A 15,746-nucleotide genomic window follows, 5' to 3' on the forward strand; every position below is an offset into this window, starting at 1 on the left:
GAATGCCAAATGCCATTTATTGAGGAGACTGAGTGGGTTATATACTGACTTATAGCACAGTGGAAAACAATCAAGGGTCAAGCGTGCACATTCTCAGACTTAGTTCCTCTCCCAGCAGATGTGTGTTAGCAAATCAAGAAGAGTACCAAGAACTACTCTGGTGCAAGATATTCCAGCCAACAGCTTCAGGCTTGATCAAGGTGCCTGGGGAGGGGTCCATGCAGGGTCCTACAGGTGAGTACTGCAACCAGTCTTTACCAGAAAGATCAGTTTATCAATTATAGTTCAAAGGAAATCATAGAGCTGTCACCACCTGACTACAGGACTCCGTCCATACCAGCCTTGCATGTAGGGTGTGACCTTTTCCTTATATTCTCTCCTTCCCACCTGATAATTCTGGTTCGCTTAGCTGCTTATATGATTGCCAAACAGAGACAGTTAGCAAATATTTGTGCATAAATAGTGCAGCAGCAGTAGGAGTAAAATACAGACTAAAAGGCATGTATCTGTTTGCATATCTTAAAACATTAGTAAGTACATACATGAAAGTATTCAGTTTGGGGTGAGAAGGAAACTGAATGCCTGATGGACTAGGAAGGAGGAAAAATTTCACCATGTACTTTTTTTTCCCTTTGATTTTTCAAAACAGGGTTTCTCTGCATAGCCTTAACTGTCCTGAAACTCGATCAGTAAACCAGGGTGGCCTTAAACTCATAGAAATCCACCTGCCTCTGCCTCCCAAGTGCCAGGGTTAAAGGCATGTGCCATCAACACCCAGATACCATATACCTTTTTGTACCTTAAAGCTGGTGTGTGTGTGTGTGTGTGTGTGTGTGTGTGTGTGTGTGTACATGTTCATATAGGTAGGTATATGTAAGGGAGAATGTGGCAGATATATGTGAGTTGTGTTCCCATTTGTGTGGAGGCTAAAAGTTAACATATATGTGTCCTCAACCACTCTCCACCTTATCTTTTGAAACAAGGTCTCTCACTGAATCTGGAGCTCATTGCTCTGACTATGTTGACTGGTCAATAAGCTCCAGTGATCTGCCCACATCCACTAGCTCAGTACCCAGTTTACAGATGTGTGCCACTGCACCTGGCTTTTGCAGGTACCAGAAGTCCAATCTCAGGTATACATATTTGTACAGCAGGCACTTTAAAATTGAGCCATCTCCCAGGCTTCCTCAATTTTTTTTAAATATATGACAGTGTTACCTATTCAAAAACTTAACTATAAAGAGAAAAGCAGGAGAAAAACCCATGTTTTGTTACTGAAGTTTGGTGCATGCTATGTCCCTAGTAGCCACTGTTTCCTGTAAATGCCAGCTCTCAGTGTGCGCGTTATCTGCTTATGATCATTTCCCCCAATAGTGCCCTGCTTTGGCATCTTAAAATATTTAATATGATGTCTTTCAGAGAGGAGATACTTAAAACATGCTTGTTGAAGATTACTGGCAGATAAAAAGAAAAAAAATGTTGATGATAATAGTACCCAGTGCTAGAAAAGCTTCGGTGAAATTGGCACACCCATGCTTAATGTAACTATGGGAAATCTAAATTTGCAGAGTCATTTTGCAAAGAAACATTGCAATATATATTGAGGAAAACAGAATATCTGTACTGTTACCTTTTGTGGATTTTAGTCTAAATAAATAATTTCAAGGAAGAAAGATGTACTAATGTCTGTAAACACCATATAAGGTTAAGGAAAAAAAATACCAATCCAGTTGTAGTACTGTATCCTAGCAGAAAGCCATAGCTGGGAAAGTAGCAAATTCAAAACTAGCAACACTGAAAGTGTTTATGGCTTGTTGAAAAATTTAATGCTATTGACGTTGTACAGAGGCAAGACACTAGGAAGTAACTTTTGGTTTGTTTTTCTTTCTGTATAACTGTGACACATAACTTTACTGTCCACTTGACACAATCCAGAATTGCTGGGAAAGAGAGTCCCAATGAGGAATTGTCTGGATTGTGTTAGACTGGATTGTGGGATTTTTTCTAATGGAGTTAAGTGATGTGGGAAGACCCACCCTGAATTTGGGCAGCACCCTCGTGGGCTGGGCCCTGGACAGTGTGAACGGGATAGAGCCAACTGAGTACCGCATGCATGCATCCAATCTCTCTCTGCTCTTGACTTGGCTGTGATAGGACAGGCTGTGTCAATTTCCTGTGCTACATCAGGCTGCAACCTGGAATTGGGAGCTAAACCCTTTCTCTCCTAAGTAGCCTTTGTCAGAATATTTTATCACAGCAATGGGAAAGGAAACTAGAACCAGAGGGTTTGCTCCTTCCCAATTTGGAGAGCTAGTAAGAGGCAGCTGTTGTTCCTTTGGAGTTGTAATGGTGGGACCCAAGAGCAGAGATGGCAAATTCTCCTTTTATTAAATTCAACTTCATGTGTAAGACAAAATATCTGAAAGGGCAAAAAAGTCCAAGAGTAAACACTGTTCCATTGAGAACAGAGTCAGAGAGGCCAACCCATCCCCAGACAAGGAACTTTGAAATAAACATGTTTAGCTATGAAATGGGAAGGGGTTAACCCTACTTCTATAGTCAACTTCTCAGGGAGCTCAAATGGCAGGTGAAAATTTACCAATATAATGTACATGGCACAGGATTTACCTATGATTGACCAAATTTATGCTTTCTGTTGCTACATGAGTGAGTCATGTAAGTCCAGGTTGAGTTGAGCTATAGAAAAACTAAGAAATTTAAATGCATGTGGCTTGAAAACATTTCTCTGCTCACATATAACATGCAAATACAAAACAATAGGCAGGTTAGCAGCTTATTGATATGTCTTTTAATTATGTCTGGAAGGTATGTTTAGACTCAAGTCAAATTAGGAGACTGACTCTTGTTGCTAGAAAGATTGCATGCAGGCCTAATAGCATGCCTCTCGGTTCCCAATGTTTTATATTGCATTGTCCTTGGTCGGGTTCTACATCTAGGAAGAGATCAGTATAGTATGTGTGTGTTCATGTGACTGTGTATGCAACATGTGTGTGTTTAGTGTGTATGCACATGTTAGTGTATGCATGTGAAAGCCAGAGATAGACATCAGGCCTCTTCCTCAATTGCGTTCCACCAAATTAATTAACAGTTAATTAATTTTCAGACAGAATCTCCCAGTGAACCTGGGAGTAGCCAAGGGATCCTCCTACCTCTGTCTCCCCAATTCTGGGACTACATTTGTGTGCTGCCAAAGCATGGCTTTTTTAATATAGATACATGGGATCAAACTCAGGTCACCAGGCTTGCATAGCGACCACTTTACCAACTAACTTAATTCCACAGCTCCTGATATCATTGTACATTGTTGGTTAATTTTGGGAGTTCTACCAGAAAACTGCCAATAAGTGGCTTTGTGTCTTTAAGCAGATCACTTTCCTTTTGTGGGAAATAATGAAGCAAATATCAGGGCTAGAGATATGGTTTAATGGTAGTATGCTTGTCAGGCATGCGTGAGGCCTCTCATTCAATCTCCAGAACCAAAATAAAACAGAAAACAAGAAGTAAGCAGAATAATCTCTTAAATCATTTCCAATTCCTTGATTCTGTGAGTTTTGGTTTTAGATAGATGATAAATCAAGACAATAATCAGATAAATAGATAATAAGCAGTAGGTAGGTAGGCAGATAATAGATGAATGATAGAAGATATATATATGATATTGATATATATATATATATATGAAGATAGAATACACACACACACACACGTGCAGGATCCAGAAGGGTCTTCCAAGGAGGATGGTTTAGGCTCTAGGACTGGCTTTGTGATTTCCACCTTCTCAAAGGAAAAGTTTTTACTGTATCACTCACATCACTCTCATTAATAAATCAGAAGACACATGGAATACCCATTGTGCACAAACATTTCTAATTCTCTCAGTGTATTATTTCACTCAGTGATGTCCATCTGAATGGTGTTACTGTTCTCATTTTACAGTTGAGGGAGAGAAAACCGAGAAAGGGTTGACATCACTGTTATAGGGAGAACATGGATGTGAAGCCTGTAGTGAGATATCCACCCTGCCTGCACCTGTTGCATTGACCATGCCCATTGGAGCATGGGCACAGGTTTGGACGTGACCTGTGGGAGGCTAGGTCTGAGGTCCCGGACCCCAGCTCACTCTCTTGGTTCTGGTCTGGTTTCAGAGAGCAGCCTGGGTGTGGATCCTTGGAGGGGGAACTTGCAGGTCATTGACTTCTCATGTAAGTGACTTCTCCCAGAATAAAATATATAACCCATATTTTATCCTCATCCCGTGTATCATAATTTGTGCATCATTAGAAGCCAGGTCTGCTTCACTACAGGAGTCTGGTTCCTTAATCTTGGTCACTGGTAGAGGCCCAGAATGAAAAGTTGTCAAGTCGAGACGATAGACTTAATCAAACAGGCACTGGCTCCAGGATGAGGCCCATATCCCACAGGAAGAGCTCTCAATTCTGACCACTCACATCTTCCCGCTAGGTGGTGCTTTACTTCAGTCTGCACAGGGTTGGACCTGTACCAGCCCTGTTGTACTATCTTTAAAGTTTTTTTTTTTTTTTTAGGAGATTTTTTTTTTTTTATGTGTATGAGTTTATCTGCATGTATGTATACGTACTATGTGAGTCCCTGGTGCCCATGGAGGCCAGGAGAGGGCATTAGAGTCCCTGGAACTAGAGTTACAGGAGCCATTGTAACCCAACACAGGTCCTCTGCAAAAGCATTAAGTGTTCATAACTGCTGAGCCACCTCTTCAGCCCCCATTCCCTGCTGTGCTCTCATTCATGCCTCATGTTCTTGGTAACTTGTCTTTTCCTGTTCAGTGCCAAGATTTCAGGGGCACAAAGCCAGCTAAGCTTTGTCAACACACGTAACAAGACTTGGCAATGCCAATAGACAAAACAATGAGATACTTTTAGACTTGGCCTCTCACATGTTTGGATGAAGGGTGCACAAAGGTATCAGGCATCTTCTCAGGGTTCTGGTTTGTTTTGGGCTTTTTGTTTTGTTTTGTTGTTGTTGTTTTGAAACAGGGTTTCTCTTTGTAGCCCTGGCTGTCCTGTAAATCAGTTTGTAGAGCAGGCCAGCTTCACCTAGATCCATCTGCCTCTGCCTCCTGAGTGCTTCCACTAAAGGTGTGGGCCACCATGCCCAGTACTTCTTGGGGTTCCTGACCTGCACACTGAAACAAAAGTGAGATGTGAGCTATGGGATACCCCATCCCTGAAGAGCCGATTCTAGACTGCATTAAATGCTTTTCATATTTGTGGCAAGGGAGAAAGAAAGCCACATAAGTCATAGGAAACTGCGGGGGGGGGGGGGGGGGAGAGGGTGGTATCTTGTGAGTAGTTTCCCAGGGGAAACTGCCAGGAACTCCCTACAAACCTCCTACCCTCTCTACTAAGACCCAGATAAGCTTTGGCTAGGCCCTTTGCTCTGTAGCTGTGTGGGTGCAAGTGATGTTGCCAAGATGTTGTATTAGGAGACAATGCCCTACAGCTTCCATAGAATTTGAGGGTTGTTTGCATGCCTAAGCACCTTGCTTTGGGGAGAGGAAGAGGACCATGAGACAGGGTCCCACTCTGCAGCACACTTTTCTGGTCTAACGTTCACTATATAAACCAGGCTGGCTTTCATCACTGTAGCCTCATATCCACAGCCGTCTTCCTGTCAAGATTCCCAACTGTTGAGCTTCAGGTGAAAGCCACCACACCCTGCTGCTAAGCACACTTTCCACCACTGAGCTACATTCCTAGCCAAGTAAGGGTTTGTTTGTTCCTGTTAACCATGGTATAGAAGAGAGAAAATAAATTGAAAACTAAAAACTCTTGAGTTTAACTCTCACTTAAGTCACTCACACAGGTCTTGAACTTAGAATCCTCCTGCCTCAACTTTCTGAATACTGGGGTTGCCAGCCTGTAGTACCAGGCCTGTCTTCTAATTTACTATGAGGATGCAAACTGCACAAAAGTCAGGAAATTTGTCCCTTTCCCTCCCTTTTTTGCAGGTCCAGGATTGAGAATAGTATCTGCACATAATAGAGACTCCATGTGTGTGAATGAAGTACAAGATATCTCATAGTATTTTGATAATGAATTGGGTGTGTAGTTAAAGTCTTAAAACTGCTCAGAGGTCAGAAATTTTCTAAGGGATACTTAGAGAAAACCACTGTCCTTTCTTTCAGGGAGATCAACATCAAAAAACTTGAGTGGAGACTCATTTAACCTTACAGTGGGTCAGTAACATTGTGCTATTGTGGATCATTAGTGCTATTACAGTAATCCCAATGACACACAACTCCCACACACAATAGTAACAGAAATGGGGGTGAGGGTGGAGTAGGGGGTGGTGGTTTAGCCTCTCCTCTGATCTGGTCTCCTCCTACTACTTTACCAGCTGTCCTTAAACTACTTCCACCCCTTTCCCTTAGCTAATGTAGTGTAGATTAGGAAAGAAATTGTTGGTCAAGGGATCTGTCTCTGACTATAACAGTTACCCTTGGGCCTTATTTCTCCCTTTCTAATGTAACAGTGTTATAGACATTGTTCTCTTTTCATTGCAACTAAGTGACATGTTGTTGTACCTATTTTACAGGGTAGATCCTGGCTTAAAAAAAAAAAAAAAGACTGGATGGTCTATTGAAGATCTTTTACATTAAAGACAAATTAAATTTCTCTATCCAAATTCAGGTTTTCCCCCACCATTACTGTGTATTGCTGATGTCTCCAAAGCTATAGCCTCTCTGTCTTTGCCATCTCAAAAAGGCAGGAATTTTTGCTTTTGGGCTTCCCGCTTTAATGTAAGTGGGGGAGGGGGCAGGCAGGCAGGACATGCTATGTAGAGGCTGGATAACAGTCTGAAGGAGCCCGTTTTCTTCTTCTGAAATCTTGTGGGTCCCAGAGACTGAACTCAGGTCTCCAGAGTTGGTAAGAAGTGCCTGTACCTGCTCAGCCATCTCTTCAGCCCGTGAACAGAGAGTTTATCTACTTTGAGTAGACAATATAGATAATATTAACTGTGAGGTGGGGTGAACGCTTGTTGATTCCTCTTGAGATTTTCTGTTTAGATTTTCCCTCCAGTCAGGCATTCTACTTGGCGCACCTCCTCCAAGCGCTCGGTGGCGCTGTTGGGCTCCGTCGCGCGCAGTGGTTAGAGTCATCCATCCTTCTTGGTCCGGCCGCCAGCCTCCCCCGCCCCCGTCGGAGGGCGGGGCTCCAGGAACCGGAAGTTCCGAGGCCTCTGCCGCCGTCTCAGTCGCCTCCGCCTTTAAGCCCCTTCGTCCGCTGCCTGGGTGCCGCCGGTGCTGCCGCCGAGGAAGCTGCTGTGGCCCGGACGGGAGCGGAGGCGGCGCGGCATGAAGCGGCGTAGGCCCGCTCCATAGCGCGTCGGGACGGTCCGGGCGGGCCCGGGGGAAGGTGCAGTATCCGCCCGCTCTCCCGCCCCTGCGCCCGCGAGGCCGCGGTGCTCCGGCCGGCCTCCCTCGGGCCGCTCCCGTGGGGCCGAGCGGGTGGCTGGGCCCCGCTGGCCGGAAGAGGAAGCGCACTCGGATTGCGAGGCCGCCAACGTTCGCTAGGCGCCCCTGAACGCTGGCTGCTGCCCGCTCGGACTCGCACGTCCGTTATCTTGATAGAGCCTGGCTCGGGTTGGGATGCCGGGGACGGTCCGGGCTTACCGAGGAGGAAACGGAAGTCTGCAAAGGCGAAGGGGTTCGCCTGAGGTCCGCCAGTGGCGGATGGGATTTTCCTTCGGACTCGCTGGTTTTCCCCAGCCGGTGTTCCTTCCTCCCTCCTGCTTCACTCTAGATCCATTCCTCCGCGCTCACTGTCTCGCTGCCATTCTGTTCCACCCATCCATTCGCACCACGGTCCTGGCCTTCCCGTCCAGCTTGCTTATACTCTTAACTAAGCCTTGGTGTTCCTACTGTCCTTCCTCGCCATATTCCTTACCACACCTTTCCTCCTTCCTCATTCATAGCTTTCAAGCTCTTTGCCTCTGATAAACTTTTTCAGTTGTAGACGCCAAAGAGTGAAGTGGCTAGGCTCCAATGAGGTGTGCCGAGCTTGAACGTCTAATTGGCCCTTACCGTAAAAATTATAGGATGCCATTTCAGTAAACCACACCCTTAAGAATCACAAAGCTGTTTTTAACCCAACATACCATTCTCTGAGTGAGGGGCTTTGTGCTTTGAGAGGGTGTCTTGAATCTTAGCCTGTTGCTGTTGTCTTTTTTCTTTTACCTATCCTCCTGTTGCCACATAGCTTTTCTCAATTTTCCATCACCTATGTGGAATAAGGAGCTTGGAGTCTAAACTGGTAACAAATAAGATGTAATCATACACAATTTTTTTCTAAACTAGATTATCAAGAGGCTTAGTTATTATTTTTCCAGAAAAGCTACCCATCTCACTTATTCTCAGTAATATGGAGAGAAAAGGCAAAAAGGAATGCACTTAAAATGAAGAGGACATTCTTTACCTTGTCAAAAATTCTAGCTGGATATGCTGGTGCATACCTGTACCCCAGCATTTGGGCGACTGAGACGAGGATCTTGAGTTCAAGGCCGCCCTTGGCTACAAAGTGATACCCTGTCTCTGACAATTGAACACAATTTAGATGATTAAGTTCAGGTTCCCTTTCTGCCTTTAATGCACATTTTTTATTGTACTGAATTCTCTCACCAACTCAATATGGTATCATGTAAAAGGAACATAGGCACATAGAAATAAATTATATCTTTGTGTTGTGTGTGCTCGCGGCTCTACAGGCACATGTCTTGGGGATCATGTGGAAATCGGAGGATAACTTTTGGGAGTCAGTTCTCCCAAACTACACTTTGTTGAGGCAGAATCTCAGTTGCAGCATACTTCAGATTAGCTGACCCTCCAACTTCTGCCAATCCTATCTATCCCTCCCTTTCTGCATTAGGGATGCCGGTTTTACAAGTGGGCCAACACTTTCCTGGCTTTCAGGGGATCCTCAGGCTTCTGCCACACATGCTTTTACTTTTTGTTTGTTTGTTTTTCAAGACATGGTTTCTCTGTGTAGCTTTGGAGCCTGTCCTGGCACTCACTCTGTAGACCAGGCTGGCCTTGAACTTACATAGATCCACCTACCTCTTCCTTCAAGCTGGGAGTAAAGGTGTTCGCCACCACCTGGTGTTTTTATCTTTTAAAAAAAATCCCTGGCCCTAAAAATAAATTAATCTGCCACTTTCAAGGCTTTCCAATTGGCATTGCATTTATTTTATTTTCAACTTATTGTCAACTTTATTTTCAATTGCGTGTATGTGTGAGGTTATGTACATGTAAGTGCAATTCCTGTAGAGACCAGAGGTGTTGGATTCTCCCTTAGAACTGGTCTTAGAGGTGATTGTGAGCAGCCAGAAGTAGGTGCAAGGAACCGAACTTGGGGCCTCTCCAACAGTATTACTTGCTTATAATTGCTGAGCCATCTCCAGCTCTTGCAATTGTGCAAGCTCTTAATTTTTCTTTTTAATGTGTCTTGGCCTTAAGACTTACATTGTTGTTAGGACTTAAAGGTTCAATTTGAGCCATACATTTCTGGAAAAAAGTCATTTTAGGGCTGGAATTGTTAACACTTAGGAGGCTGAAGGAGGAATGAGAACTCAAGACCTGCGTGGGATTTGATAAGTTGGAGATCCAAAATAATTCAGTCATTACATGTTACACTAAAAAGAAGTCTGTCAGTTAAATAATCATTTTGGGATTTTTTTTGGCCACGTGTGGTCCATTGTAATGATCAACAATCTCTTATTTGGTAAGCAGGATTGGATGGTGAGAAAAGGAAAGATTCCTGTAAGAAGAGATGAGGATGAACGGAGAGATCTGTGCTTAAAGTTGGGCCAGGTGAAAATGATCTCTTTGAAAGTAGAGGTCTGAGCAGATGAAAATACAATCAGGTAGGCACCAGGGAAGGTCCATAGGTGAAGAGGTTGGTGGGGCAGTGAGGTATGTTTACTGTACTGGGAAAATGGACAAGACTGTGTTTGAGGGAATTCAGGCCACATATTTTGAGAATGTATTTGTATATAGAATGTTGCGGAATTCTGGAAATTGCACAATATTTGTTGTAGAAAGGGCAGAATAAATATTTACTGTGAACAGACTGGCAGGATGTCATTTGAATTGTATAGTGTGTACATATGTGGAGGTGAATAGCACAGTCCATTCAGAAATTCCCAGTTTTTAAATAGGAACTGATGTAAGTTTTTACAAAGAAAGATTCTAAAGTTGGTAATGACTCCAGCTGAGCAGTAAGGCTCTGGAAGTCCACAGAGCTGCTCTCTTCTGTTCCTCGGCCTTGTACTTGCAAGGGATGGAGGGGAAATGAGATTTCACTCAGAAGAGAACTGAGTCAGATTAGTATAGATTCTTTTAATTTTAGTCCATTGCTCTATCAGGAAACTAGGCCCTTTGATATACTTGATTGAAAATAGGACTCCATTAGCTTTCAGGTAGGCCAACAGCCACCACTTTCACATACTGCCTACCACTTGATAACTCAGTGTCCCAGTTGATCTAAAAGCTGAATTTGCTACCAGATTTTCGTCCATGAAACCTTGGATGCTCAGTGATGAGAGTGTTACAACTATACCTGATGGTATTTGAACTACTCTACTTTGTCATTGTTCTGTTCGAAGTGACAGTATCATGCACTGTAATAAAGAAAATGATAAAATGTCCCCTGTGCACAGTTCAACACCTTTGCATTCCAGTAATGCAAGTTAGATGGACTGACAGCCCACCCCCTCTGGTATCTTGCTAGATGCAGATACTTCTGCATGAATTGATGTTAACCTGCAAAGATGAGCTTTATAAGAAAGACACATTAAATACACAGCTATGTATTGATTGTTGGAGGAGTTAATGATTATGTGTAATGTGGTTACATGCGTAGTTTATTTTCTTCTGTGGAACTGGGATTGAACCCACCACTGAGCTTCATCTCTACATGGTTTTATGATAGCATTTTTATTGTAGTGGTTATTTTTCTCTTATACCATGCTCATGTTAGTTTAAATATCAGAAAGATCAAGAGGGAAAGTGTATCTTCTGGTAAGTACAATCAGTTATCAAAGCTATTAAATAATTATGGTATTCAACTGGTAATTGCGTTCACTTATAAAATGCTGATGTGAATACCATATGCTTTCTTCATTAACTACTTCAACTAAATAAAGCCACTTAAAGATAGTATATTTTTCTTTTTTGAATGATACAGACCTTACATAATCAGGAAGACTGATCATGTAATCATCAGTAAAACACTAAGTACCACAAGTACTTGATAGTGTGTACAGAGGAGCCGAAGGTTCAGAATATCAGCTTGTAAGTGTTATTTGTGAAGTCCTTGCCTGTAAAAGAAAACAAATGTATTTTCTTAGGTTACTGCCCTAATTATGAGTTCATTGTAACAATGTTGTTACTATGCTAATTTGTTACATTTTAGAAACATCAATCAGCATTTGTTAAAAGTGTTACTTTTTAAAATGCTAAAACACTTACCTCCCTTGGCACATAGTTTCTGTATTGACGTGCTCTGGGGTAGAATGTAGCAGCCAACTGGCACATGGCCTGTTTCCTTCTAGTGTGGGAAAGGAAAAGGAATTTTGGCAAGAGGATACCCAAGGAGAACCTTTTATAAAAAGTTCCCTGGAGGGATTTATAGTCACTGTGAAATTACATGACCTCAATTTTTTAAAAACTTTTTGGAACTGAGCACAGAGGTGGGGGTGGAGGACACCAGTATAGCTTTTCTTATTAGGTTTCAAAGCAGCTGCGCCAAGTGGCTTGTTTATTTGTTTATTTATTTATTTGGTTTTTTGGCCCTATCATTGCGATAGTAAAATACAAGACAGCCCGATAGTAAAATACAAGACAGACCTGTGGACAGCTTCTTCTGCCTTGTTTTTCTAGGAAAATGCAACATGGCAGCAGCAATGGAAACAGAACAGCTGGGTGTTGAGATATTTGAAACTGCAGAGTGTGAGGAAGGATCTATTGAATCACAGGATCGACCTAATCTGGAGCCGTTTTATGTAGAACGATATTCTTGGAGTCAGCTAAAAAAGCTGCTTGCTGATACCAGAAAATATCATGGCTACATGATGGCTAAGGCACCGCATGACTTTATGTTTGTGAAGAGAACTGATCCAGATGGCCCTCACTCAGACAGGGTCTACTATCTTGGTGAGTATGAAGTTACACTTTCCGAGAGAAGGCATTTCCTCAAGTCAGGACTAACTGTAATTTAGACTCTATTTCAATAAATGTGGCTTGTTTCCTTTAAAGAAAAAAAAATCACTTTTAATTTGAAGAACTTCTGTTCAGTGGCTATATTAATTTTGATTCGTCTCATTAACTATATTTTTACTTGTGGGCAGCAGGTAATTGACCACGATCTTTTTGACAAAGTCAGAGTTAAGCCAAGAATTGATTCTTCCTGAAGCTAATTTGAAATGCCTTTCCTTGAGAATGGTCAAATGAGGACAAACTGTAAACTGTTTAGCATACTCCCATCCTTAGTCCATTCAGCTTTCATTGTTTTAAACCGAATCAGTTGTGGTACTTTTGTTGTTATTGTCAGGGTGTCACTGTGCAGTCTCCCTGTCAGGCTTTGAACTGAAGAGATCTGCCTGTTTCTGCCTCTCCCGCCCAAGTGCTAGGATTAAAGACATGTGTCACCACACCAGCCCCTCTTATGGTTCTTTTTTTGTTTTTCTCTGTTTAACAGTCCTGGGTGTCCTGGAACTCACTCTGTAGACCAGGTTGGCCTTAAACTCACAGATATCTGCCTGCCTCTCTCTCCCAAGTGCTGGGATTAAAGTATAGGCCACCACCACCCACCTAGTATGCTTTTATTTGAAACTCCAAAGACATTGTTACAGTCATAGAACTTTATAATGAAGAAAAACTGGAATTAAGTTCAACTTTTTTGTTTCTAAGTACAATTTAGATAAGAAAATAAAGTTAAGAAAGAAGAAAGTTTCTATTCTAAAGTTACACTGAAGTCTCATCTGTTATTTAGCAAAACTAACAATAAAATAAAAAACAAGTTGTCTTAACTCTTATGTTATCTTACATGCTTTAATAAGTTTTGTCTTTACATGAACTAGGATCTGGTTATCAAGACTGGAGAGGTGACTCAGTAATCTGAGTTAAGTAAGGTTAGGAATACTTGCTGCTCTTCTGTAGAACCCAGGTTCAATTCATAGTACCCACATCTTCAGGTACTTCACATCCTTCTGTAACTCAGCTCCAGGGATCTTGATGAGCATCTACACACATGTGGTACATATTTATGCATGAGTGTGTGCACGCATGCTCATTCACAAAAATCTTTTTGTTTTGTTTTCTGTTTTTTCAAGACAGGGTTTCTCTGTGTAACAGTCTGGAACTCACTCTGTAGACCAGGCTGGCCTTGAACTCACTGAGGTCTGCCTCCTCTGCCTCCCAAGTATTGAGATTTAAGGTGTGTGCCACCATTGCTCTGTACAAATAAAAATCTTAAAGTTTTATTATCAGGATGAAGCATTTTTCTGTGACACTTTGGGGAACTGTTTTTATGTTTATGTTGTGCTTAATTTTTTTGTTCATCTGCCCAAATTGTACTCTAACTTGTAATCCTGCCATTCCTGGGAGCTAAAATTGTAGGCGTATATGTGCCTTGACACCACAGAATCTTTGGTGAGCTTGTTGTTCTTTTCCTTACTTAGTTGTTTTTTTTTTTTTTTTTTTACTTAGGTTTTTTTTTTGTTTGTTTGTTTGTTTTTGTTTTGAGACAAGGTTTCAGTTAGCCCAGGTTGGCCTCAAGCTTGAGATTCTCCTGCCTCTGCCTCCTGAGCTCTGAAATTACAGGTGTTTCCTACCATGCCAGCTTGAAACATTGTTTCTATTCAAGAAAATTTCCAAGGAATAAGGCATGTGCACACCCTACTCAATATCATCATTTTGGTTCCTTTAGAATAGAAAAGATTGTAATATATGGAAGACATGTATTTGTGATTATTGTAATAAGGACAATATTACAAAATAGTACTATGTGGTGGATTTTGGTTGCTTTTTTTTTCTCTTATAGCCATGTCTGGTGAGAACAGAGAAAATACACTATTTTATTCTGAAATCCCTAAGACCATCAACAGAGCAGCAGTCTTAATGCTTTCTTGGAAGCCTCTTTTGGACCTTTTTCAGGTTGGAACAAATATTCTTAATTCTATGATTTGGTATATATTTCTTCATTTATTTCAGGGCAAAAATTCATCTAGGCTTTATATTTTAAGTAGATGTGAATGAAAAGGAATTAAAATATTTCATTACTTTTACATGTGTGACCCTTAAATTAACCAATTCCCTGTATCTAAAAACCATAGGATATTATAATTCAAGGGTTTTGTGTTTAGTTTCATTTATTTTAAATATTTTAGATATGTTTTAGTTTGCAGGAATGAATGTTTGCCTGCATGTATGTACATGACTGGTACCCATAGGTGGCAGAAGAGGGCATTGGATCCCCTGGAACTGGAGTTACAAATAGTTGTGAGCCATCTGATGTGGGTGCCAGGAATCAAACTCAGGTCCTCTGAAAGAACAACAAATGTTCTTAAACACTGAGCCATCTCTTCAGCCCTATTTGGTTTATTTTTGAGGCAAGGTCTGTCTTATTGTGTATACCTGACTAGTCTTGAAGCTTTCTATGTAAACCAGGCTGGCCTCAAACTTCTGGCAATCCTCTTGCCTCTGCCTTCTGAAACTTGCCTGTGCCTTTAATCCTAGTACTTGGGAGGTGTGGGGGCCAAAATGTCAGAAGATCAGAAGTTTGAGGCTGTCCAGTACCCACCACACACACTCACAGCAGTCTATTCTCTGGGCTTGTCTAGCATATGCTCAGCTGCTGTGTTCAGTCCCTACCAAGGCAGCTGGAGAGACGATTCCCTGCTCTACAACTAACTGCATGCAAAGCTACTGAATTATGGTTAGACTATGGTTGACTAAGAGGATGGATTTTATTCTTGTTTTCTAATGTATGCAGTAGTGATTGAATGGCACTTTCCTTAAAATTTCAGGAGAGTTTCTGAGATTAATCTACTTAAAGTAGCTGGCAACTTCTGAGTGACTTGGTACAGCTTAAGTACTAGAGAGATGCTAGAGTTTCAGTGAACTGCAAACACTAGTTCTGGGAGGACTGGAATAGGTGATTTTCCTTTTGTTTTAGGCGACACTAGACTATGGGATGTATTCTCGAGAGGAAGAGCTACTCAGAGAAAGAAAGCGAATCGGAACCGTTGGAATCGCAGCTTATGATTATCACCCAGGAAGTGGAACATTCCTGTTTCAAGCTGGCAGTGGAATTTACCATATCAAAGATGGAGGCCCACACGGATTTACGGTAATTTCCAGTTACTCTGTGTTAACTGTTTTGGTGTCCTAAAGAGAATTTGTACCCAAATCAGAAAGGAAATTAACAAACCAAAAGGGCCAGTTTACCCACCAGCTAGGAAATTAATGTTAATTTTTAATTTTAAGAGTTGATAGTTTACGGGGCACTGGTGGTGCACACCTTTAATCCCAGCACTGGGGAGGCAGAGACAGGCGGATCTCTTTGAGTTTTGAGACTAGCCTGGTCTACAAGAGCTAGTTCCAGGATAGGCTCCAAAGCCACAGAGAAACCCTGTCTTGAAAACAAAACAAAACAAAAAACATTTCATTGATTGATTGATGTGTATGTGTA

General features: G+C 41.9%; 1 protein-coding gene across 5 annotated transcripts in view; it reads left to right on the forward strand.

Moving 5' to 3' along the window:
- Positions 1-7,265: 7,265 nt before the first annotated feature.
- Positions 7,266-15,746, forward strand: part of Dpp8 (dipeptidyl peptidase 8) — a 50,017-nt gene continuing 41,536 nt past the window's right edge. For 2 of the 5 annotated variants that reach the window (XR_007835312.1, XM_051197758.1), the window contains exons 1-5: positions 7,266-7,415; positions 9,785-9,918; positions 11,936-12,208; positions 14,097-14,209; positions 15,231-15,404. Coding sequence is in view for 4 of the 5 variants with exons in the window: in XM_051197758.1 (XP_051053715.1) it covers positions 9,903-9,918; positions 11,936-12,208; positions 14,097-14,209; positions 15,231-15,404 (576 nt within the window). In the remaining variant the exon portion in view is untranslated. Of the gene's footprint in view, positions 7,416-7,471; positions 7,718-9,782; positions 9,919-11,240; positions 11,348-11,935; positions 12,209-14,096; positions 14,210-15,230; positions 15,405-15,746 lie in introns of those variants that run through there. The other 3 variants (XM_051197760.1, XM_051197759.1, XM_051197762.1) reach the window with 3 other exon arrangements.

Source organism: Phodopus roborovskii, unplaced genomic scaffold (genome assembly GCF_943737965.1).
Source record: "Phodopus roborovskii unplaced genomic scaffold, PHOROB, whole genome shotgun sequence".
Taxonomy (NCBI): Eukaryota; Metazoa; Chordata; class Mammalia; order Rodentia; family Cricetidae; genus Phodopus; species Phodopus roborovskii.